This window comes from Rhinolophus ferrumequinum, chromosome 24 (assembly GCF_004115265.2).
Source record: "Rhinolophus ferrumequinum isolate MPI-CBG mRhiFer1 chromosome 24, mRhiFer1_v1.p, whole genome shotgun sequence".
NCBI classification, from domain to species: domain Eukaryota; kingdom Metazoa; phylum Chordata; class Mammalia; order Chiroptera; family Rhinolophidae; genus Rhinolophus; species Rhinolophus ferrumequinum.
Genome location: NC_046307.1, coordinates 12,409,514 through 12,436,017, shown reverse-complemented (window position 1 = coordinate 12,436,017; position 26,504 = coordinate 12,409,514). Strand labels below are relative to the sequence as shown.

The window sequence follows — 26,504 nt, the reverse complement described above, 5'->3', positions numbered from 1 at the left end:
CTGACAACAATGTCCGTTGGTTCATTGGAAAAACAGCCCAAAGAATAGGCTGGTTAGGAGACATGCCACTCCCTTCTTAGGATTTGGGGGTGGCCTGAACCGGGGAGGCCCTGCAATGGTGTGGGCTGCAGTTGTGGGGTCCAGCTTCCCTCCTGTCTCTCTCGGAGCCTGAATTACTCAGCCCATCATATCAGCCAAGTGCATGCTTCTTCTTAGGGTATTGGACACCTTCCCAGATGAAACATCTGCCCGTTCACATTATACTTCAGGGGTCCCCCCTGACCAGGGAGACCCTGTTGACAACTCTATATATTCATCAATCAGGAAAGTAATCTTTTTCTCTGTGAAACATCTGTAGGCAATTCCATGAGCCAATCTGGCCTCTGCAGCAGCTCAAGAGGCAAATCCTGCCTACCAGACGGTCAGGAGTGCACACACGTGGAGAGGCGGCTGGGTCGGCCTTGGGCTGATTATGAGGCTGCAGACTTAGGCTGTCTTTACAAGCAGATTGCGACAGAAGGACAGTGAGAACATTTCATTAGCTTTCCTTGCTTGTGGAGACTGAGTGAGTGGACCAGCTAGTGGTTTGATACACACATCTGTGACTGCAGAATTCAGTGCAAGCAATTTTGGGGGTGGTGGTGGTGGGGAGGGGAGGCAAGAGGGGCAACCAGCCCTTCCTCCGCGGGAATTCTTTATCTTTATTAGGGTTGTGTTTGGATTCGGGTTTGTATTCTGTTTCCTCTAGAGGCTTCAGATAAACTCACATTCCCTCTGGAAAGTCCTTGTTTCGTCTCTTCCTGCTATGAAGCATGGGAAAGGAGGAATTTTGGATAGTGTGTTCACCTTTCTGCCTGGGGTCATTTATGCACTAAAGAGCAGTGTGAGGGCAGCTTGGAATCAGGAAGCCTTCTCTTAAGTGACTTTTTAAAAATATTGCAGTTTATTATTTTTTTAATGATAGTTGATGCTTGTTACAGAAAACTGAAAATATAGAAAAGTAAAAAAAGAAACCAGAAATAGGCAATGGTCGTATAATCTAAAAACAGGAATGAAAACATCCCAGCATACTTCCTTCCATTCTTTTTTCTAGTCATAGGTTTTGTTCATTGGTTTGTTTTTGTCAAAACTTGATTATCAAGTGGTGCCAATACTGTATATAAAAATTCATATTGGGCTCTCTTTAGTTAATATTGATAAATGAGTCTTTTTATGATCCTACAAGCCCTTTATATATATAAATTTTAATGACTGTGTATGTCATGCGGGGCGTCCGGCGGGGTCTCCGGTCCCGCCCCCCACACAAGAACGCAGGACATGGTGAGGCCAAAAAGGAACACCCACGGAGCCATAGGTAGGGGAGTCATACCACTATACTCTCACTGGCGGCTGGGTTGGAGAAACAGGAACCAGGAGCCACACAATTCTCAACCCGCCGCTGTGCCGCTTGCAGACTCAGCCACCATCTTCTTGCTAGCTCCCCCTTTTTTCTCCTTTTCTTCTCTGCTAGCCTCTTCTCCTAGCCTAGCCACGGCAGTTATATTCATGGCTAATGGCTCACTGGTTACAGCTGACGGCCAACTAGCCACAGCTGCTGGCCATTTGATCAGTCGATGGCCATTTACTACCTGAGCCAGCACCTTCTATGTGAGGCCGAGAGCCTGGAAACTGCTTTTTGGGGCTCTGTCCCCACACTCCACCCCTACAGGCTCTCGCCTCACAATCTACGCGACAAGCGTCTTCCGCGAGGGGCCCTGTGCGAGGAACCTGGAGGTGAATGCTATTTCCTGGACACAGCCAAGCTCTCTGGTCACAGCCAGGGTTTCTCAGGGCACCACCAGTACTTCTGGGCACAGCCAGACTTCCTGGACTTCTTAGGGTACCACTAGTCTCCCCGGGCACAGCCAGGGTTTCTCAGGGCACCACCAGTACTCCTGGGCACAGCCAGACTTCCTGGACTTCTTAGGGTACCACTAGTCTCCCCGGGCACAGCCAGGGTTTCTCAGGGCACCACCAGTACTCCTGGGCACAGCCAGACTTCCTGGACTTCTTAGGGTACCACTAGTCTACCCGGGCACACGAGGGCCTCTCAGGGCACCGCCACTCTCTCTCTCGGCACAGCCCGGCTTCCTGGACACAGCCAGGGCCTCTCAGGGCACCGCCACTCTCTCTCTGGGCACAGCCCGGCTTCCTGGACACAGCCAGGGCCTCTCAGGGCACCGCCACTCTCTCTGGGCACAGCCCGGCTTCCTGGACACAGCCAGGGCCTCTCAGGGCACCGCCACTCTCTCTGGGCACAGCCCGGCTTCCTGGACACAGCCAGGGCCTCTCACAGTCAAGGTGCTTACATATTCTCAATGGTGGCCAGTCAAGACACAATAGCAAACATCCCCCAGTTCCACTACATGGTGGTATGTTCCCAAACAGTCAAGTGGTCCATTAAATTAGGGATGGAAGGCAATTCCCCATAGTCCATAGTCATTTGCCAGGGCTGTCCTGGGGGTGAGGGATGACCTTGACCTCACCCTCAACTCCCAAAGGACTCAGCAAGCCTTTTCTCCTGGGACTACAAGTCCTGCATCCGGGCTGCCTCAGCAAGCACTTCCCAGCTCACAGGGCCGCAACAACCTTCGCTTTCTCCGGCCTCTGCTGGTTGGGGAACCCTGGATGTCTTCCCACCCCTCCACGGGGGTCCAGCTCTCAGGCAGCTGCTCCTCCTGGTCTTCCTGCAACTGAGTGTTCATAGGCACAAACTGCTCCACCGCCCTTCGGAGAGCTTTGGCCGACACCGTACCCTGCTCGCTGCGCCATGTGTAGTGCAGGGGATCCTGCCGACTACGCCAAGTGTCATGCGGGGCGTCCGGCGGGGTCTCCGGTCCCGCCCCCCACACAAGAACGCAGGACATGGTGAGGCCAAAAAGGAACACCCACGGAGCCATAGGTAGGGGAGTCATACCACTATACTCTCACTGGCGGCTGGGTTGGAGAAACAGGAACCAGGAGCCACACAATTCTCAACCCGCCGCTGTGCCGCTTGCAGACTCAGCCACCATCTTCTTGCTAGCTCCCCCTTTTTTCTCCTTTTCTTCTCTGCTAGCCTCTTCTCCTAGCCTAGCCACGGCAGTTATATTCATGGCTAATGGCTCACTGGTTACAGCTGACGGCCAACTAGCCACAGCTGCTGGCCATTTGATCAGTCGATGGCCATTTACTACCTGAGCCAGCACCTTCTATGTGAGGCCGAGAGCCTGGAAACTGCTTTTTGGGGCTCTGTCCCCACAGTGTACTATACTCTGCAAAAGTAACTTGAAATGAATCATAGACCTAAATATAAGAGCTAGGACTACAAAACTTTCAGAAGGAAGCAATAGTAGCAACCTTGGGTTTGATAAAGACTTCTTAAACAGGACATAAAAAAACATGAACTAAAAATAAAATTAAATTAAAAACAAACAAACAAACAAACAAAAAAAACCCCATGAACTATAAATGTCCCCCCCCCACAAGAGAACATCAACAAATGGATTTCATGAAAATTAAAAAATTGATCTTCAAAAGACACTGCTATGAAAATAAAAAGACAAGCCCCACTGGGAGACAGTATTTGCAAAACATATGTCCCACAAAAGATTTGTATTTAGAACGTGCAATGAAAGTGTATGTCCCTACAAAGATTCCTGAATGTTCATAGCTGCTTTATTTGCAATAGCAAAAAGCTGTAAACAACCCCAATGTCCATCATCAGATGAATGGATAAACTGTGGTACACTCCTTATAATGGAATACTACTCAGCAATAAAAAGAAATAAGATATCGGTACATGCAACAGTATGGATGAATTTCATAATAAGTATACTGAGTGAAAGAAGAGAGACCAAATGAAAACCAAAGAGTATATGCTCTATGATTTGCATTTAGAAAAACTTCTAAAAAATGCAAGCTGATCTGCGGTGACAGGAAGCCAATCATTGGTTTTCTGTGGGGAGCAAGTGAATGAAATGCCTGAGAATTCTCTGAGGCTTGCTAACGGAAAACGGATCCTTAGGAAAACGGTTAAGTCAAACTCTGGTCTTAGATGCCAAAAATCCCACTGGCAAATGAGTTTGTTTGGGGAAGAAAGTGTTTAACATAGCAATGTGTTGTTCTTCCTGCCTTAGGTTTTAAGAATATTCTGGGATCTTCTTAAAGAAAATACCTTCTGAAGGGATAAAGGGATGGGCAGTCATACAACCTGCAGAGGGCTCCTCTCTCAGGGATTGGCTGCCAGTCAGGACGGCTAGTTCTGATTTATTGTTCGTGGTGGGTAAGAGACGGTGGGGGGTGGGGCTGGGTTTCTCCCTACAGAGCGCTGAACATTGATTTTACCTCTCTGTTGTCATTGATTTTTATTTGGAGAATGGAAAATTGAAGCATTTGTTGTAAGCCTTCCAGACAAGCCATATTCTCAAATTCTGCAAGTGTATTGTGAATGGGAGGAAAGGATGTCAGAATGGGACTTTCAATATCTGAGTGCACCCTTGCAAACCTTCTGGGAGCAGTGGAAACTAATCTGGTTTTAAATAAGGAGCCTACCGTTCAATGGGCTAGGCCTCTAACGTAATGGCCCTTTATCTCTACTTCCTAATTATCTGGAATAACAACGCATTCTCTGCACCAGCAAAGAATTCAGATTCACTGAAGGCTCGTGGTGTAGTAGACCAATGTGAGCGCTTTCTGTCTTTTATGGGAATTGGAAAAAAAAAAGAATCAAAGTGTTTGAGGTCAGAGAGAAGTACATCACAGAATGTGCCTCAAATACCAAACTCTCAGAGGATATTTGAAAGGATGATGGTTATTTCATCTCAGTTTTGTTTTACAACAAAGCACTGCCTCCTGCTATACGGGCTTTGAGCGGGTTGATTATACATACGCGTATCTGTCTCGGGTTGGAAGACACATGGACACTTGGAAGGTGACTGATGCGTAGGATGGCTTTCTGGTGTTTCACAACTCAAGGCATTGGCACTTACCAGAGTGTGCCCACATCTCCTAGTACAATTTCATATTTATGCAGCTCACACCCTTTCTCCAAGGGGCCCAGGCATTGCCTTGTGTTCTGTTTTAAATTTGGGGGATCCTCATCTGGGTCTGGGTAGGGTGTGGATGAGAGCTTGGTGCTATTTCTCGGCTGTTTGTGGAATTAACAACGCTGAGTTTTGGGGTTGGGCCCACTTTTCACTCAGTCATCTTTATAAACAGAAAAAAATCACCACTGTGGTCTGTTTTGCAAACACCTGCCACTGGGCACTGTGAATAACAAGGGAGAGTAGTTGGTTCAAGAGGTGCCACTTACTAGCCCCCTACCATGTTGGGCACACATGGCAGAAGGGGTCTTGCTGCCTTTTCCCAGCAGTCAGTTAGGTCAGTATTACGATCCCCAGTTTTCAGATGGGACTCCTGAGTTTTTATAATGACCCCCGTGATTGCAGAGGAACAGTAAGGGGCAGAGTTGGAACCAGAATGGAGCAATGCCAGGCAGCCTCCCCTGCTGCAGTCTTGGGTTTGAGCTCTCACTGGCGAGTTCAATTTTCCCTGCAGTGCTGACGCCTGCCAGCCACCAGCCCATCTGCTCCTGGCCCAGAGGCGCCACTGCTACACACGGGCCTGAGCCCTTCTCCCCAACTCCTGCTCGTTACAGAGTGATCGACAAATGAATAGTAAGCGTACTTCCTCCTTTCTGTGCCAAAAGCATTCTTCTGGGTTCATTTTTCCCCTTTGTAGTTTTTTTTTTTTTTTTTATTTAACCCTTCAAACCACAAGTCACTCAAACAGAGATATTTAATTACTTTAAACTGCAGCTTTTTTCTTTTTCTTTTTCTCTTTCTTGCCTTCTTTCTTTTTTATTCCCCAACAGTAGAAGGACTGTATGCTTCTGCCGGTAAGGACCCAGCTGCTACTGGGGCCTTCCTTGAGTAAGATTTCTTAACTCACACAAGCCGTTTCCCTTCTCTGTTCCTTTGTTTTTTCTGGAACTGAGGGTATTGATTAGATGATCTTGATGACAGGAGCAGCAGAGAGTAGAAAGCCATTCATAATGGAGATGTGAATAATTGGGTGGGATTTTTAGTCCCTTTGGAGCAGGGGGATTGAGTGAGAGGCAGGTCTTATACTGTAAGGCAAATTCACTAGGCAAGTTTTAAAAATGCATTAAAAAATATACCAAAGTCCTGACAGCCAGTAAAATTTACCAGACCCATGTGTTGCCCTTGCCCTGCCTTGTTTCCCCCTTTTTTTTTTTCTTTAACCAGATGGGGTCTCTCCGTAAGTCTAATGGCCTTCTGCCTGGCGGGGTGGTGTCTGGGTGTGGCTCCAAAGGACCTCAGCCTCTGCCCACCAGAGCCGGCTCCAGCACCGCCCACCAGCCTGTCACCTCCCCGTCCCAGGCTGCCCTGCTAGAGAAGTCCTTCCACCACAGGGGGCGATTCCTATTTCCAATGGGCCTCAAAGCGTTGGATCAAGTTCTTTTCTTGAGCTGCGTTGTAGCTATAGGAGATTGAGTTGTTTTATGGTGGAACGTCCAGAATGTGCATGTGCCCAGATACCAAGTTGTTGGAGAGTAAGAAAGTCCAAGTGTCTGTGGGGCTGGGAGGGACTGCACCGCATGCCTCTGCTCACCCACTTGCTCTGTGGTTGTGCCCGCAGTGACAGGGCTGCCGTTGTTCTGTTTATCGGTGTCCTTGGACACGAAGGGATGTACAGCGTTGCATACTGCAGGCGTCAGATATGCCAGGCTTCAGATTTAAGTCGGTTAGAAATCGGAGGGTGAGGTGGGTGTGCCAGTTCTGAACAGGTGTTCCCTGCGTACGCTCTCCCCCAGGGCTCGGGGCTGGCCGGGTAGCACGCAGGTGTGACTCACTACATCAGCACGTCCGGCCCTAAACGCTGGGTAACAGACACCCCCCCACCCGGCCCCCCAGCCCACTAAGGATGTTAGGGTGCCCATTTTACAGCAGCCAGGAGTCCAGGAGTCCAAGGCCTGCGTGACCCCTCCCAAAGTGGTCAGATTGAATTTTCCCACTTTCACTAACTTCTGTTTTAATTTTCTGAAACCTCTTTCCTTCACCTTTGTTACTTATAAATCTCCGGTGGCCTTCGTTGTCGCCTTGCCTAAACTCATTAAAATCCCAACTCACAGATTTTCAGTTCAGACGTTTTATATCAGATTAATTCAACCAGTGAACTGTGAAAGACATTCTTTATGAGTATCGGGCGCCACCATAGGGCCCGTTTCGGGCACGGACCATGCGGGTCCTGGGGCCAGAAAATGAACTCAGGGTGATTTAGATGGGCATCCAAGGCTATCTTTAGAAGTACTTTCATTTTAAATAGCATGTTCTCAAGCTAATGTCCTGCCTTTAATGTTCCTCGCGGAGAGAGTGGGCAGAGGGTGAGGTCCTCCATGCACAGAAGGACAGGAGAGATGAAAGTTAATTAGTTTGGAGACCTTTCCAAGGCACTCTCTTAAATGATGTTTTTCATGGGCACGCGCTGGAAGGGATGTGGCTTGTTACCGAGGAGTGGAACGCCCCTTCTCTGGCCTGCCTCATCCATGATCCTGCCACAGCTGGAGGTGCTGCTGTGCACGCTGCCCCTGAACTGCACGTCTAGCTTCCCATTTCCCTGACTGGAGGGAGGGCGTCGTGGCTCAAACCGCCCATGGTTCTGAGGAATTCCCAATGAAACACAAAGGGGCAGGGCTCCCCTCCGGCCTGCAACTAGGCTCCTCCTCCTGGCAGATGTCAGGGGAGCCCAACTCTGAATCCCATGATGGAGGTGAAGGCCTTTAGGTCTTGGGTCCCTCCTGTCATCATTCTGGCAGGACTGGCTCTTAGAAAATGACGCCTCACATCTACCAGTGATGATGGGGTAAAGGTCATTAATTCAGACTCCACTCAGTCGGAGTCTGAAAATTTCTTTCCTTCACAAATATTTATGGTGCCTTTCGTTTGCCAGACACTACTGTGTATTTTGAGTTCTGTGATGAATGGACGTGGTCTACCCTTGTGGAGATGAAAGTTTATCGGAAAAGACAGATCAGAAGAAATTAAGTGTATAATAAATTGTGATGCGCACTAGGTAGGGTAAAAGCAAGGGACCGTAAGGGAGAATCCCTTTAGGCTGGGAGGTCAGGAGGGGAGGTGCCAGGCAGGCAGAGAGTAGGGAGAAGGATTCTCAGAGGAGGGCACATCCTCTGCAAAGGCCTGGAGTCAGGGAGGGGAAGGGCCTTGGTACCACCCAAGGAAGTGAGAGGAGAAGCGTGTGCTGCGGGGACACCGTGACATGACGCATAGCTGCGCCAGGCTGCAGAGGAGGGGCAGGGCCAGGTCCTGCAGAGCCTTGAAGGCCGTGGGCAGTTGTGAAGGGACATCTTGTGTGGCTTTAAGCAGGAAAGTGACAGAATCGTGTGGCTTAGGATGGACTGAGTTTTCTTGAATAATCGTTCTTTAAACCAGATAATGTGCTGTGTGAGAGAAGCTGTAGGGCCCCGGGTGTGCGTGTGCGTGTGCCTGTGCGTGTGTTTTTATGTGTGTGTTGCACATGCTCACGTGAAGAGCAGGAAGATCTCTTCACTGAAGCTTACAGCCTAATAGACCGGTTTAGGGACCCAAATGCGTATAACCTAAGCTAAGAAATAAGAAGTCCCACAAGATAAAGTTCCAAGAGGAGGGCAAGCATTTGCAGCTGCAGTTGGGTGAGAGGCAGAGAAGGGGCAACGTTCACTAGTGGTTTGAGCGCATGTGAGGACACTCTGGCTTGGGCGCATTGTGACTTGCTCAGTACTGCAGAGCCTTATGGGGCAGAGGCAGGGGACCAGAGCAAGGCTGCCCTGACGCCCATCTTCTGTGTAAGAGCCTCTCTGCCCTCGAGACACTTCCCTATACTGAATATCCATGTCTTTATCAAGTGATGACTTTAAAACCTACACTGAGGCATTGTGTTAAGGATAGTGCTGGCACATAGTAGATGCTCAATAAAGTTAGTGTCCCTTGTGAGCTGCTTGTTTCCAAGGGGACAGTTAAATGGGGGAGCAATCCTGGCCAGCCCCACCGAGACCTCTATGAGCTCCCTGCTGTGTTTATTGATCTGGGTGGTGTCAGTTGTCATGATTCGTAAGTCCTCCACTGGCTGAGTGTGCACTGCCCTCGGTGTTATGCTTATCCACTTACTTAAAATGTCCAGGTTCCCTCTGGAGGGTAAATCTCCGGTCGTGGCGCCATGTAGGGGTTCACAACGTATTAATGGATGGAAGAATCAGTTCAGTCGAGAAAGGAGCTGGAGACGCAGGTCCAGGCTGGTGTACTTAACTGGGAGTTCTGATGGGCCAGCCAAGTGGCAAAGCAGTGCTCCAGGTTTGCTTCTGTCACGAGGGCAGAGGTGCATCTCGTTTCCTTCTGTTTGCTGCCTAGAACTTACCACATTCCTGGACACTCAGAAAATACTCCGGCAGTGCCTGTGAGATTCCACAGGGAAATGGGGAGAAACGTGTCAGTCTGGTGTGGAAGTGTCCCTTAGAGTAGTTCTTAGGATAGGTCAGCATGCTGCAGACTCTGCACCCTGCCCCACCCCAGTAGACGGCTTGTTTGGGGCCTTGTCCCTTTGCCCACCCTTTCTCTGTGCTGAATGACTGGACAGTTCTAAAGTTTCGCTGTCTGGGGCCACAGGCTTGGACTTACTGGTGAGAAGGTGTCATCTGTCTCATGGACCCCTTGAGTTTCTCAAAGCTGGAGGTCTGTGTGGTTCCGACTGCTGCAGAATGGCCTTTGAATCTGCCTTCAGGAAGGAAAAAGGAAAGGGACACACACTGGGCACCTGCTCTGCTGGCAGTCACGAGCAGAGCCTGCCTGGCTCTCTGCTCCTTCCCGACGCTCCTCTGGCACTGGCCCACATCCATCCATCCTGCTTCATCCAGGAGGCTTGCAGCCTCCAGATCGCTTCTGTCTGATGTCTGACTCCTCTGTCCCTTGGAACCCTGGGACTGACCCTTCCTGCCCTTCCGAACAGCACAGGACAGGACTGCCTGCAGCCCACATTGCCCGCTCAGCTAGGAGGAAGCCTGGGGAGGCAGCAGGCAGCATTCTTACCAGCTCGTCTTCTCTGCCCTGGGGAGAAGCCCGGTGCAGAGGTGCTGAGTGATGAGCTGCCGATGTCCGGGGACGGGCTTGGGCCCACAGCCGCTGCTGTCTCCCCTGTGTGTTCCCACAGGAGGCCTGCAAACAGGTTGGGACGTGCTGGGGTGACACTGGATTTCCTGATAATCTACCCACTCTCCAATTGCAGCAGTGTCTCCGTGTGCCAGTTTTTCTCACCTTGTGTATGAGGCCAAGTTGGCTTGTTGCTCTTAATGGCTCTGTTGATGACTTCTGGACCTTTGGTGGTGTCTCCAGACTCTTGGCTTCACAGCAGCCCTCAGAGCAGTACCTGGTAGGTATCTACAGAGTGAAGGGGCGGGGAATGGATAACTCCCTGAAGATGCTGTTGATGGAAGTGCAAGCTGGTACGTTTCTGGTGGGCATGTTGGCCTCATTGACCCCCGACTCCATTTTGGAAACTCTACCTCATGGAAGTACACAGACAGTCACTTAACGATTTACGAACAAGCATGTTCAGTGCCCTTGATGACACTATTAAAGAAATGGAAGCAGTCCCTTCACTGTTTATGCAGAGAAGAATGCTTACACTGATCACAGTGTGCCTGCTGCAGAACCCCCTTCCTCGGGGTGACCTCAGCTTGAGCTCTTACGATACTGGGAGCCTCCCTCCTGACCTCTGAGTTAGAGCCTCGTCTTTGGCCAGCTCTCACTCCCTGTGCAAGCTTCTTCCTTACATTGAGTCAGAAGGTTTTCTGTCGGTAACGTCTACACCGTGGTCCAGGTTCTGCTGTGGAGTGGTACTGGGACACGCTGGGTTACTATGCCCTGCGGCAACGTATTCTTGCACATTTTGTCTGTCCATGAGACGGTGGCATTGGAGCTGGCCCGTGGGAAAGGGCGGGAGGATACTGGCAGGAGAAGATCAGTGTTGGAGAAAGCACAAGGGGCATGGAGTCAGCCTTAGTTCTTGGCCACTTGTCCAGAAAATTCCCCACTAGTGAAGCCCACAGAGGCGGGCAGGAGCTTGTCAGGGCTCCAGCTTCTCTCCTCCGACACCGACTGTGAGGAAAGCTGTCAGAGCAGGGGAAGAGCTGGGATGCTGGGGTGGCTGTCCCTGCCTTCCGCGGCGCTCTGGGTGAATGGCCAGTGTTGAGGGTGTGTGCGTGTTGGTGGGCAGCTGGATCTCTGAATGCCACGTCTCTGTCAGCTTCCTGCCTGTCCCTGGGCCGGCACTGGAAACAGCAGTGACCCTGATGCTGTCTACCCTCTTTGTTTTGCTGACTTGTTCTTCCTAAGGTAGATGGTGTACAGCTCTCCCGGAATGGGGTGCTTTGCTGCTGGTGACTAGAAAACAAATACAAGTCTTTTTTTTTCCTCTCATATACACATCTCACAATAATTAATCCCCCTCTCCCGGAATGCAAGCACATGTGTTCTAAGATTATAGCAGCAGAGCCCGTGGTGGAGCTGCCTGAGCTTGCACACACCTTTGTGTGCACACCTGAGCTTACACACAATTAACCAGAAGCTGTGTTAGCAAAACCCTCAGTTCTCCGGCCCCTCCTGTGAAGAGGCAGAATCATGAATGCTCCGGGAGGGAGGCCAGAGGAAACTCTTGGTGTTGGGCCTGCTTGCTTTTCATTTGATTTTTTTTTTTTTTCCCAATTAGCATGTCCATTGCTAGAAATTTCCCCTAAGGTCTCAGGGCTAGAAAGGGACTTTTCTTTCTTGGGCCAGTGAACACAGGAGGATGAAGCAGGAAATCAAACGGGGCTGCCGAGGGTCAGTGGGTAATAGTAACAGTCTGTCCCCCTCCCCCCACCTTTTAGGAAGAAATGGATGTTTAAAACAGAGTGTACTGCTATCCACGATTCTAAGGGAATAAAGAAAGCTCAGCTGTTCACTTACATTTCCCTAATAGCTTGCTATGGCATTGCTGGCTTGGCACTTTTCCCTAACGAAGCAGAGTGCTAGTTGGGGGGTGTGTACCTGTGTACATACACATGTGCAAACTGTTTTTGCCTGTCGGTCCCCGTGGCTGTGCTCATTCGGCAAGTTGAACTTCGAATTAAAACCCCATCAGTCTCTGCCTCACAGAGCCCTTTGGTGCCACTGGCCATGCTCTGTCACTCTCTTAATGGAAGGTGACTGCCGGCTGCAGTCTCCCACCAGTCAGTGGAATTTGCATAATCACATCAGCTTGCTAATCTCCGTGATCTGGTCAGGGAACACTCAGGGCCTTGTGAGTGGAGGCGAGAAGGGGGTTTGACTAGGATCTCTGAACATACGTATTTCATTTCAAGTACACGGAAACCTGGATTCATGTCCAGAAATGTGTGTAACACCAGAGATCTGGGGGTATGACCTGGCAAGTTCCTTTTCTTCTTGTCGTTTGCCCACTGGCCATGCAAATTGCGTGGTACTCTTAAAATGGAGGATGGTTTGGAGGAGTCCTGAAATTAACAGCAAGTTTCTTGTCCTGTAGGGATTTTCTTGAATAAGTTAGCAGTCTGTGAGACTCTCTAGTGTCTCAAGATGTGAATAAAAATTAAAAAAAAAAAAAAAAACAGTTTAGGGAACACCTACTCGGAATAAATTCAGCCACTCAGGGTAATATGATCATTATGCATAGCAATAATCATTGCATGTAATGTATGTTATAGGAAGTACGTTTACTGCACTGCTAGCACGCTCTTGGAATTCTTCGCCCAATTCCTGATGTATCATAGGTGCTTATCAGTGTTTGTTGGACAAGTAAAGATTATCTCTAGAATCCTGACCACATTTGGATGATTTCATATCTTCAGTTTTGATAGCTTTGCTTAAACAGACCCTCAAAATAGAGTAATATGGAAATTTAGTTCTGATTGGTTGGTCTTCATGGAAACCTTTGAGGACTGGTCAAGGAGCTTTGATCTAGGTGACCTCCCTTTTTTTTTTTCAGCCCTCCTTCCTATACCTGGGAGGCCTTTTTTTTCTTCCAATCACTTTGGTTTCTTTATATACTACTGGAGAAATGGGGGGTGGGGGCCAGCAGACAGGTGTGGGGCTGGCGACATGCATCTCTTTAAAAGTTCTGAAAATGCACTTCTTTTTTAGACTTTGAATAAATTAGATCAGCAATACATGGTTATAAGAGAGACAAATGATAGAGATGTACAGTCACAAAGTGGAAGTTCCCTTTCTCATAGCCCAGCCCTGCCTCACTCAGGGCGTCTTCCGTGTCAGGTGTGTGCCTTCTTATTCATTTTCAGTTCACTTACACACGCACATACAGTGTTTCTGGAAACCTCTCCTCCAGCTATTGAATCTTCAGATCTGTGCAAAGTAGCTGCTGCCCCAAATTACACAGCTTAGGAGACTCGCGTTGAAATGAACCGAAGTCCAGAGGGTGATATTCACACCCCCCCAGAGAGGTGTTCATGCTTTTAGTTGGATCTGGACCAGGTACATATCTTTTTGGGGGCCCTGATTCTGCTCCAAAACTTGTAAAAATATGTACTTTTCCTCTGGGTTTGAAGGTGCTTCAGAAACCGGGCTCGGTGATGCTTGAGAAGCATGCGTGATGGCTCCCTGCTTATTCTGGGCCTGTGTGTCTCTGCTCATGTGTTTGAGCCTTGACCCGGAACACATCGTGAGCCTCACGCTCCTTACCTGGGTCAAGTCAGGTGGGATGAAGCCGCACAAAGGTGCTGGCTTTCCTGTGGTTCATATGCCAGCTTGTATCAGTGGATCTGTGGGGGCTCCACTCTGATGACTGGGGCCCACCTTGTGCGTGTGGGTCCTCCCATCCCCACCAGTCTGCTTTGCTCACGCAGTCCCCCCGACTCACCCCCCCCCCACACCTTCCCAAGTTCTGCCATGCTTTTCCCTCTCTTGGGGCTGTCGGGAGGAGTCAATAAGACAATTAGTGTAAAGAGCTTAAAACAGTGCCTGGAACATTGTAAGAGCTCAAAACGTGGTCGTTATTGCTGGTATTAATAGAAACAGTGTCAGCAGAATAGTGAAGTTCTCAATCAAAATTTAGCTGCTCTTATCCTTATTCTGTATTTGTCCTTTTAAATTTCGAGCTGCTCTGGACAGCGTGTCTTGTAGCAGCGGAGTGCCCAGACACGTGGGACACTCCTGAGAGGATGCGCTCTCTTTCTACAGTTCTATAGCTCTCTCAGAAACATCTGTTTATTAGGAAAATTGGACTGTCTTCCGACAGGATCTCATGTCTGGGACCTTCTACATTTGGAAAAGGAAGGGGAGTCATGGGCCTGTGTCCCTCATCAAAGCAGCTTTTGTAAATGACAAAGGCCATTATACCCTTCCTGTGTAATTTTATGACTCAGTATAGCGACTCAAATAACCCTAACAACAGAGGAATTATAGCGTCATTTTACATGACAGATTATTCCAATGGTTAACATGTTTTTCATTTCAATTAACATTCATTAGTTTGTCTCTGGTTCAAAAGAGCCACCCTGTCAGCTATCTGAATATCTTCCATCCTTGTTTTAGAAGCAATTACTTCTGATTTTCCAAACAAATTTAATCTTGTTTTTGAATGGGCAGTTTGATATTAACAGGAAAATAAAATGCATATAATGCTGGCTGTCAGCAGACAAACACTGTGAATCCTGGAAAGGGTTCTTCTCCAGTGGGTTCTTCATGTCTCTGAGCTGGCGGGTCTGCCTTCGAGATCTGATGTGAGAACAAAGGCAGGATGGACTGGTTACGTATGTCTGGGTTCTTCCTGTCAGTGAGGGTAGGAATGGCATGTGCCATCAGAGGGTCATTGTGTCTGAGGACTCGGGGAGATGTTTAGGGCACTGAGGCTGGCAGGGAGTGGCCACACAAAACAGCTGGAGTGTGGCTGCTATTATTCATTATCTGCAATTGCTTTACTCTTTCACCAGACAGTCAGATGCACAGTAAAACCTTTCTGTCTAAAGGTAGACACACGGTAGAACGCACAGTGTGTTGTATAAAATGAAAGCCCCCTCTTCCATAACGGAAAGAAAAAAAGTGCACAGTTCTCTATGTACTCTTAGCAGCCCCCAACCCCATTGCATCCTGACAATATTTTTGACACAGATTGTTAAATTTCATCCTGTGGGATTAATGCCAGGACATTTACACCTGCAGATGTATTTGCTGCTGAAAAGATGACTCAGGACGTCTCTGTCCTGCAACGGTTTTGCACTGGGCCCTGAATGTAGCCCTGCTCTGCCCGTAGTTCAGTGAAAGCCTGGGTCACAACTGAGGTCATCAAAGACTCTCGGTATCAAGTAGGGAAGAGGCAGGATATGGGACTTGCTTTAGTTGGTGAAGATAGAGCCATCTGAGGGAGGAGCGGCCGGGCATGGTCCAGGAAGCGAGAGCAGGAAACACTGATGTGTGGTCTTGAAAGTCACCGTGGACATGTCCAGGAACTAGGACAGGGACATCTGGGATCAGCCGTCATGGTCTGGTCAGTCTTGCTTGTTGCTGCGACCATCTTAGAAGCACCTGTTTCCAGTCCAGTCTGCTTCCAACGGTGAGTTGCTCTTGTAAATAAAATGAATATTCATACATTTATTTGCATAGCATACTTTATCGGAATCCTGGGCCTGGTATTCCAGAGAACAATGTTAGAACAAAATAAATTTTTAAATTGACAATACCAACATGTGGTTCTGGGCAGTACTGTGAACATGCTAGAAAATCCAAATGTCACCTTATTTAAGTACTACCTACCCAGTAAGGTTTGCAACAATTTCCAGTGTTTGACTTTTCACTCTAGGCTACATTTCTGAAGAAATACTACTAAACTTAGTAGTTCCTATTTGTTAACAAACACATAAATAAAGTGTTGTGAAGAAAACGGAAAAGCTTATCGTTTCAGCAATTTTTGAGGATTCCTGGGAATTCTGACTTCTCAATCCTGAATCCTAAACATTACTACGTGTTGCCAGTTTGGAACCATGACATCAGAGGCTGTCCCTCGGCTTTGGAGGCAGCCTGACTTCTGAAGTGTGGGGACCCTGCAGCCCTCAGCTGCACAGGAGAGCTCCCTCCACCCATTTCTCAGTCGTCTTTAGGAACTTTGGCTAGTTGTTGTTTGAAGTCTGAATTAGGATTTCTGGAAACAAGAACCTGTTGAATTCTTCTTGCTTAAAATAATGTGCCATTTTTGTCCTCAAGTTAGTGCTAATAATTTCCAGAAATAGAGGGAAAAAATTCTAAAGGTCCAAATGAGTAAATTCACTTATTTCACTGAGCAAACAAACCCATGTCTCTTGAGGGTCACTCTTGTTTCCAAGGACCAGGAGCACGGGAAACAGTTAAGACCCCATTGCTATGCTTGAGAATATTGAGGACGACAGACATAAAAGAACTGCTTTCTGCTGCAGCGAATGCCACAGTTGGGTCTGAACAAGGTGTCTGAACAAACTAATGTCATAGTTTCTAGTGTCTAGGGCTCACGGGGTCAGGAAAGATTTCATAGAAGGCAATTGATCTGAAGCTTGAACAAGGGACAGGCATTTGTTATGCGGACAGTAAACATTTGCCAAGTCATATAGATTTGAATTTGCATAGCAAATGTAAGAGATGTGTAACTAGCTGATGTGGCTGGCTGGAGATAAAATCAACAGGACTGAGTGATGGGCGGAGGTGATAAGGGCGGGAAAGGAAGGTGTCCAGGATGGGCTCCAAGGATTTTAACCCGGGTATATCCCATGTCCCATTGGAATAATAGTAGCCTCTTAACTTTTGGTCAAGCTGAATCAAGGTGCTTGTTTGAAGACTAGTCAGGGAGCCTGACCAGAAGCCATCACAGGACCATGGTGGAATGGGAGTGCAGCCGGACTGCCTGTGGAGAGGCCACGGGAGACGTCCTGGGGGAGGGGATTTTTGAGCTGGGCCTTAAAGACAGACTCATGAGGCAGAGAGGAGTGGAGGATAGTGGGGAGAAATGTAGGTAGGAATGAAATTGTGTCAGTCGGAGGAAAAACCCACATGATGACACAGAGATACAAAGATCCTTGGCGGGCTGGGGGAAGCAGCAAAGGTGGTTGGAGCAAAAATATGTGATGGTGGTGGTCAGTGTATGTGTATGCGTGCACGCGTGTGTGTGCATGTGCATGTGTGTGCATGTGCATGTGTGCACGCGTGTGTGTGTGTGTGTGTGTGTGTGTGTGTGTGTTGGGGAGAGAAGCAAGGCAGACAGTAACCTGGTGAAGGTAGGCTCAGTCAGTTTAATACCAAAACTAGGAATTTAAACTATGCCCTAGGAGGTGGGGAGAAGATGAGATTTGAATCATGGTAGTCACATCATCAGATTTGTACTTAAGAATCATCACTTTGCTTCAAAACCATAAATGCTGTTATTTTGATAGACTTAAGAAAGGAAGATTGAGAATAAGCAGTTGAGCCAAAGAGAATAAGAAATGCTAGTGATCTGCTATGTCTGTCTTCCTTCCATCTTGAGGGCTTGTAGGTTGGGATTTTCTGTGTCGTGCTGTCAGTAGGGTAGGAGGTATGGCTGCCCCCAGCACTGGCCAGGCTGGGGTAGAGTTTGGACTTTGTGGCCAATGGAAAGGATGGTAGAACCTGCCTCCCAGACTAAATTGCTTGTGTCACCCCAGTTGATGAATGTCTGTGACATTGGGAATAGCAATCCCATCAAGATACCTTTATCGGATTTCACTCTTCATTGACTCAAGAAGTGAAATATCTTACAGTCAGAAAGTTCAGTCCCTTGCCTCGACTGGGTTGGTTATTTTTTATGGTTTGCACTGAATTGTGGAGATTGAAATATACACATAATAATCAGGAAGTTATGCTCTTTGGGCTCAGATATACTTGGACATAACTTGGCATAACTTGGCCTCTGGACAGAGACCACAGGTTTGGCTATTGTTTCCACTAGGGTCCTACTGAGGTAAGGAACACCTGAGTGTGCTCAAATATAATAGGTGTGCTTGTTTTATTAGAATTGGGAAGATTCAGAATGGCTTGGCCTTTGTACTTCTGGTCCCCAAGGCACCCTAGGAGGGGTCAAATGTAATTCCCCCTGGGCATAATCCATGACCACCTGACGTTGACATTGGATACGGGAGCTTGCACCTCTGGAGGTATAGAACTAGGGATAAGGTTTCAGAGGGGCTTTATTTATAAAACTGAGTCCTGATAATAAAAATGCAAATGTCAAAACAGGGAACTAAAATGGTCCCACAGCTGCGTAATCATTTTCAGTCTGATCAATATATATGAAAAAACTTCGCCATATTTCTCGCGTGACACTGGGCAAGTCATTTCCCGTCTGTGTCTCTGATTCCTGATTTATAGATTAAAGTTGTTGGACTAGATTTGTTTTAAGGTATTTTCTGGTTATGACCGTCTGTGATTTTGTGACTTAACCGCTCAGGAACCAATGCTGTGGTGCTGAGCACACAGAGACTCACCCAACAGAGATATATTGAGCGTCCATGATATGCACCGGGCTTTCTAGCACACACTGGCCAGCCTCGCCTCTTTGCCTCCCCTAATGAACTGAATCCAATGGTGAAGTTCGGGTCCAGCGATAGGGATGACCTGTCAATTACTGGTGATTAAAAGCTGATTCCACCTTGTCTCCAAGTGGTTGGCTCCGTGTTCATTTCTCCGTTCTCTGCCTTTGGCTAAGCTCCTTCAGGCTTCTTTCCTCCGGGGCATCATTGCACATGGTTATGTCTGCTTCGGCAAAACAGCCCACTCTTTGGACTTTATAACCCCTTTCTGGGAACTCAGAACAAGAATTGCTTCAGCTGTGGGCATGCACGCTAGGGACTGACCCGTGAGAGGGGCTGCTAGACACAACTTCTGCCTGTACTTTCTGATTCATTGTCAGTGTCAGACAATCTGCTGTGCGAATGATGATAAATGTGTGGTGTTCTGCTGACGGAATCATGTCCTCGAAGATTAACCCCGTGCTGACAGCCTGCTTGTCTGCTGCGTGGAGTCCCATCACCCACCACCCATTTTTTCCAAAACAAACCTTGAAAGTGTAAAGTGTGTTCGACAAAGGATAATAGGAAACCTCCTATCCATATGATTTAGAACTGCAAATAATAGATGTTTTTATTCCAGACAGAGAGGCCAGGACAAGGTGAGTAGCTGCTATGGAAGCAGGGAGTTATTGGAGAGAGGACCCCCAGTGACAAACATGTAGGTGACCCAAAAGAATTTCCTAGCTAGTCATCTAGGTGGGACTGAGATGGGCTGAAGAAGAGAAATCCATCCCTGCACGTGCTGCAGTGGGGGTGTGTCATCACAGGGCTCGCCACCAGTCGTCTTCATGACTTCCAGCAAGGCTCTTCCCCAATTTGGGCTTCAGTTTCCCCCACTGGTGAGAAAATGAGAAAGCTGTGTCAGGTGATCTCAGGGGGCCCTTGTAGGACTACCTTTTCTGGTGCGTTGGTCAGGCAGGCTAAGCCCTGTGACCCGTCCATGCCAGCATCCCCAGTCGGCCCAAGAGGTGGGCTGTGGGTACATGATCTTCCTCCTGGACGTAAACTTCAAAGCTAATTCTCCAAACTTTCCTTCCTCTTCTTTCCGCCTGCCACCCCCCAAATCACTAGGGCGGATTGGAGGTAGGATAAGAACCAAAATGGTGGGTGCTCTTTCTGTCATTTTTCTTCATTTGGAAGAGGTGGGTTACCTGAGACACCAAACCATAATTCCTGAGGAGATGGATATCCATTCCACACCTGGGAGAAAAGATTTCCTCCTTGTAGCCCCATGCATTCTTCTGAGGAATTAAATGCCAACAAACCTAAGGCCTTCAAAGTAAGTCACATTTCTATGGCAGTGGTAATTTCATCCTCTATACCCCCATCTTTTGAGGCAAATAATAATTATAACAACACCTACCATTTTTATTGCTTCCGGTTTTCCAGGGATTATACTGAGTACTTTACCCACCTCAGCTCATTCAATCCTCATACGATCCGCTTGAAGTAGATTCTGTTTCCCTACTTTACAGATGTGGAAACTGAATTACTTAACAATCCTGCCAAGATCACACGGTGAGTAAGTGGCAGAGCTGAGACTTGAACCTGTGTTTTCTGATTCCAGGGCCCAAACGTTAACCACCATGCAGGACTGCCCATGCAAAACACTCCAAAGTCACATTAATCGCCTGATTGATGGGCAGTCCAGAGACACTTGTCCTCTATGGGGAACGCAGCCCCACGGCCGTGAGAGTCATACTCAGTGGTTTGCTGAGAGAGCAGCTTCGACTCGGGGAGAAAGGGTGGCAGTAACTGCAGGCCTTTCTTTCAGTGGTTTGTGATATGGGGATGGGGTTCCTTCCATGGACATAAGCCATCCTAATAGCACCATTTATCATTATGACAAAGGTTAAGATGGGAGGAACTGGAGCTGGAATGAAAGAGTAGAATTCTGATTACTTTAGCAGTTGAAAGTGACATCACCCCAGAGCTTCTATCAGATGGCAAATTGGAAGCTGGACTGAAATTGCTTTAAAATTATCCAGAGATCGTTTTCCACAGCTGTGATAAAGTCATTTGGTTGTGTTTGGAGTTGCGTTTCTATCTAAGATGCTCGCTGAGTTGTCTGTGTGTCATCCCATTCAGGAGGCTCCTGGTCCGCCCCGGGGGAGTCTGAGGCTGTGGGCGCTATTTCTGGGCACCTGGGGTGTGCCCCGCCCTGCATGGGGGCTGGGTAAGCGGATGGAGCCACACTCCTTTGTCGTACTTTTAATGCATTGTGGAGTTCTTTTCATGTCAGTAAGGGATGTGTTACAACATTTGTAATGGCCACATGGCTTCCCTCGTCCACCTGGTGGGCTGAACCTAGGCTTTCAGAACCGTCTCCTGCCGCTGCTCAGTGAGTCAGAATGAATGGGGGTGCTGGCTGTCTGACCAGCCCTTTCATTTATTTGGCCCTTGTCCAGGTAACGTGGAGAAGAGACCCACGAGGATGGGAGCTTTAGTGAACTGTTATCTCCTCTTTTTTCATCCTCAGGCAAAAGAAGGGGAACGTGGCCCACAAACACTGGCTTGGACCTTCGAATCTGGTCAAGTGCAAGCCCTGCCCCATGGCACAGTCGGCCATGGTCTGCGGCTCCGATGGCCACACCTATACATCCAAGGTCAGTCACCTTTGTCTTTCCTGTCATCAAAAATACTTACTGCCTGCTTGTTGTGACAAGTTTCAGTGACCACTCTCAGTGGGCTCTGGCCCTTGCCCTCGAAGCTGCCACATGAACAGACCTTCCCACCAAAGAGACAACTGAGATGACAATATTGCCTCCTGTGTTCTGGAGTGGGCAAGGGCTGAGGGGAGTGGGTGACTCTGAGAGTGGTGTGTGATCCTGAAGTTAATCTAGGGGACCTTCCTGGAGAAGGTGAGGTAGCAAGCTGTTCCAAAGGTGCGAGTCATACAGCTCGGCGGTTGCGGTGCAAACCTGCGAGGGAGGCCCAGGAAGCTGCCCTACGGTGGTGTGGCCGGTGAAAGGAAGGGATGGATGTTAGCATGCATTCCAGCAGCATTTGCTGTGCATGTGGAACTCATCCAGCACGGCACCAGGCTCCGGGGCTACCTGGGCCACGGTGCCCTCCTCAGGGGATGGGTCTCAGGGGTTTACAGCCCAGTGTGGGAAGGGGGTGGGGGCAAGTATGGTGACTGGTCGTTGTCACTCAAACCTATGAAAAGAATATGGTTTCATAGAAAAGGACAGTAGGGATCAAGTGGGCCTACTTATTGGAAGGACCGGGAAGTTTCACGGAGGCGGGGCGTTTCCTCTGGGCTGTGGTAATAGGATCTATGAGCAGGGAGGCAGGGGTCATCAGGGTGAAGAAAGGAGAAAGGAAATGATAATTCATTCTTGGAACTTCAAACATGCTTCTCAGGATAAGGTATCTGTACGGGTATGGAAATGGGTACGTCTCACTGGCATAATGAATCAAAGAAAGGGAATCCACAGAATTGACATGAGTTTGCTTATTTGTCCTTGGGTTCAACAAATGTAAATCAGCACCCTCTTTGGTGCCTGACGCTGCGCTCGGTGGGAAGGAGTCAGTGTGTGTCTCCAGTTTTCTGTAAGACAGAGGCGGGGGCGAGAAGCGGGGCTCGGACGCTCTCGTCTCCTCCGGCTCCAGTCTCACCACTCTCGTCTCACCCCCCATTTTCCCACACAAGAGTCATTCGCAGAATGGAATCTGGGGCTAAAGAGAAGTGACAGCCCGGTCACTTCTAGTCACACTGCCATGTGGTTCTCGGGCTCCAGAACTCAGGCCGTTCTGCTGGGTCCCCTTTCTGTCCCTGCCCCCCTGCACATAGCTGACAGCTTCTGTTCTCTGACCCTGTCACCATCCTGTCCCTTACACCTGGTAGATTCCACAGGCCTGGGAGCACTCTCCCGGCCTGCTCCTCTCAGAGGCTTATTCGAGGTATTTTGAGGCGGGCCGTGCTTTCCTACTGAGTCTATGTTGCACGGGTCACATATTTTCATTCCCTGAAAGTAGAGTTTTATCCTCAGATTTTCCCATTTTCCTAACCAAAGGTAATCTATTTAACAAAACAGGCAGTCAGAACATATGTCTAGCTGTATCCAGACCCATGTAATCTGCTTTAGGACCTCAATATCATAATTCCTGCTGGATTAGTTTCTTTGTTCTTTAACAAGTACCATTTGAGCCCTCCTTGTATGCCAGGCTCTGGGCCAGGTGCTGGGGAAACTTACAGTGGAGATAAAAAAGTTGGCTCTTCTTCACAGCCAGTCAGTAAGCCTTACTTCTCAACCCGCCTTGTGAATTACAGCTTCTCGGCCCAAGGACATGACCGGTACATCCTAGCTAAGTAGCCCTGGCCCAACTCTGCCCAGTAGCCCTCTGCCCCCTTCCTCTTTCCCCTACTGTCCCTGACCCCTGGTGGAATCACAGTTTGAGAAAGTTTGTAGTGATGGGGCTTGCTTCCAACCACCGGAACACGTCTGGAATGGTGAATTTGTGGGGCCTGAGATTCTGCATTTCTAACAAGTTCCAGGTATGTCCATGCTGCTCGTCCAGAGACTACATTGATTAGCGAGGACCTCGGTTTTCATAGGCGCCTCCTGATAGATTTCTGTATCTCCAGTAGGTCCTTTTCCCTGCCCCATAGTCCATTGCCACATGACAGAAGGGGGGCATAATTCTGTAATCGAAGTCTATTTGTGTGTCTCCCACACCTGAAATGCTTGGGTAGCTTTCCTCTTGCCGCCAGGATGAAGCTCAGACCCTTTCTTGTGACTCACAAAACCCTCCAAAGCCTGTCGCCTTTCTGCTCCATAACCACTCATCCTAGAAAAACCCTGCATTCATTTGCTCAGCACCCGTGTGGTGAGCACTTCCGGTTGCTCTGGGTGATGTGGAGAACAGTGCAGGGGCCATGGCGAAGGAGACAGATGCCACTGGAGGTTACAGTTTGGTAGAGTAGACACAAATGAATAAGTCACCAAACAAGTGAGTCTGTCATTTCAAATTTTGGTAAGTGTTGAATAGGAAATAAGCATGGCGCTGAGAACAAGAGTGAGAGAGGCCCGCTTTATAGGGGGTGGTGAGGGAAGGCCTCTCTGAGAAGGTGTTCTTAAAACTGAGTGGGAGGGGAGAATGTTCCAGATGGAGAAAATAGCATGGGCCAAGGCTCTCTGGCAGGATGATGTGTTTGAAGAACCGAGAGGATGCCTGTGTGGCTCTACTGGTGACGGGAGAGGCACATGAGATGAGGGGAGCCGGCAGGACGTTGAGAACAGGACAGATTCTTAGGACATGATATTCAACCAGAGCTACGTAGAAGGTGAGCAGATAGTTGGGTAATGTCAGGCTTGTGGGACACGGTAAGTGCCACCTTTTGCCTGATGAACATGAGATCCTAGAGGCAGACACAATGCCAGTTACCACCTCAACCAGGCATACAGCACATAGTGGGTGCTTCACCAGGCATAGGACAGTGCACAGTGGGTGCTCAGTGAGAGGAAGGACAAGAGAGGGCCACCGGGGGCCCTAGCTGAAAAGGAATGGCGAGATTCTGGTCTGTGGAACCCGTCTAGGATTTGACTGAATGGTTTGGAGAGAGCTTTGTGAATGAGAGAAATAAGCCATCCCCACCTGGGCCAAGTTGCTTAGCTAAACACCTAGCCTGGGGCTCTGCAGAGAGTTAGAGGCTCCTTGCAATGAGTCTCTCTTTGTGAAAATTCAGTGTGTGCTGCTGAAATCATTCCCTCCAGCTCAGGAGTACCCTGTCGGATCCTCCAGCCTGAGATCTGAGACTAACCATGAAATGTCAGTGAGTAATGAGGGCTGTTTTGGGCAAGTGGCATGTCGCACACCAAACCCCAGCAAAAAATGGCCCACTCACCTCTGCCTTTCCTGCACAGAAGGAGCTTAAAATGCCAGCTCCCCAGAAGCCGCACACTACAAGGAGCAGAGGTCTCCTGTCAGATGTGACTTGAAATGCTGTCAGTGGCAGGCCCAGCTCTCTGGTCAGGGGCCCCCTGCAGTCTGCGCAGGAAAATTGGCTTTTTGTGTTCCAGAAGGTTGCCTGGTACAGATACTGGTAAATAGCTTGTTTAAGAGGCAGGATCAGGATTTGGAAGAGTCCTTTGCAGTGATGCCTGAATCTTCAAAAGAGGACTAACTTCCAGATCCCCCTGGGCAGAGTGCGGAAAGGCCTTCCCCAGTTCCAGCCTGCTGTTCCTCTAGTGTCCTTGCATTGCTACACCAGCCTGACTCACTCCTTCATTTCCCAGACCTGCTCACCTGTCTTTTCCTGGAGAAACAGAAGAGACCTAAAGCCTTCTCATCAGAAACTGTAGTGTCCATCTCCCCGTTCTCCATACCAGGTACACTGAGGCCCAGTGAGCCAAGGACAGTGGCAGAGTTTGGCACCCATGATCTCCTGCCTTCAATGAGGCTTCCTTCCAAGGAGGGTGTAGTATTGGGGTGTTTTAGTTATTGCTCCTACATACATGACCACCTGCTTTTCTGTGGTTTAAGAGGACATTTTAGTCTCACAGACAAAGCTTTTGTAGGCCGATGGTCAGTTAAAAAGAGTGAATGAGTTAATGAACAGGTGACTTTCCATCCCCTGGAGCTTTGGCCTCTTTTGGGTCAGTGGAGTCAGGAAACAAAAGACAGATGAGACCATAATGCCCCTACAATGGGAGGTGATTTGATGCTGTAAGTCAGATGCACAAAAATTAGTGTTGGTAAAAGTATATTGCAGCCCCAGTCCCATCACCACCAAGGACACCGATACCCGTAATAAACAATCAGTTCTCCAGGCGAAACAGCTGGATCCGAAGGCCGTGGGGAGCGCTGTCAGAAGCAGGAGATGGGGGGAGCCTGAACGTCAGCTCTAGCCTTCATGCCGGCTGTTTGTCCTTGGGTCATATCAAACAAGCTTTCCTTCTCCTTCTGGGCCCAAACAGTCAGAGGCTTCTAGAACTGGGGGGATGTATTTAGGACCCCCTGTCCACAGCAGGGTTCTTCCAGTGGCCTGGCACCAGGGACAGCACGCAGAGCTCTGTGACTCCCCCAGGACCAGAGATAAAGTGGACAACAATGCACAAGTTTTGAGATGAAAGGGTAGAAGATGTTACATGGCAATGCATGTTTATTCAGACTCTATAAAGGATAACCCATACAAGATAAGGGACAGCAAACCTCCACAGGGAGGAGACAGGTGGAAGGCCAATGCTGAAGCTGGTTTGAGAGTGTGACATAGATCCTGCCCCTTGACGTGGCTTCTAGGCGGTAACGATCACCCTGGTCCTTTAACTGCCCTTGATGTCACATTCTCCTGGACAGGAGAAAATGAAGGAGTCCCGACATTCGGTAAATATTGAGTTCTTTCTGACTCTGGGCCATGAATTGTGCTAAGTACTAGGGATGTGGCAAAGGACAAAATAGATGAAGCCCCATTTTCATGGAACTTACAAGGAAGGGAGACAAATTGAAAAGCAATCTCTTCTCATTAGGGTAGGTATTCAGATAAGGGGTCTTCAGGGTGATGCAGGACACAGAGCAGGGCCACCTCAATTCATGTGGAGAAGTGAGTGGTCTTCTTAGAGGAGGTGAAGGTTCAGTTGAGATCTTGAAATTAGAAGGAATCACCCAGACAAAGAGTGGGGGCATAGAGCGTGGGCAGCTCATTCATCAGAGGGAAGAGGTGGGGTGAAGAGATGAAAGAGCGTGGCCCCTTGAAGGAACCAGTGACAGCATTGTGGTGGCTCGGTCACATGTGGGTTGGGGGCGGAATTGACTAAGCTACAGAAATTAGGCGAGAAAAGTGAGCGGGGCACTTTTTTGCAGGGCCGTGAAAGCCATATGAGGGGGGTTGGACTTTATCCTAACAGCTTCA

The 26,504-nt window shown here is 48.7% G+C and overlaps 1 protein-coding gene across 2 annotated transcripts in view; it reads left to right on the top strand.

Annotated features, from left to right (window-relative positions):
- The window catches only part of SPOCK1 (SPARC (osteonectin), cwcv and kazal like domains proteoglycan 1), a 480,272-nt gene that overhangs the window by 328,580 nt on the left and 125,188 nt on the right, over positions 1 to 26,504 (top strand). For both annotated transcript variants that reach the window (XM_033096540.1, XM_033096538.1), the window contains one exon: positions 21,129 to 21,255. In XM_033096540.1, the coding sequence (XP_032952431.1) occupies positions 21,129 to 21,255 (127 nt within the window). The remainder of the gene's footprint in view (positions 1 to 21,128; positions 21,256 to 26,504) is intronic.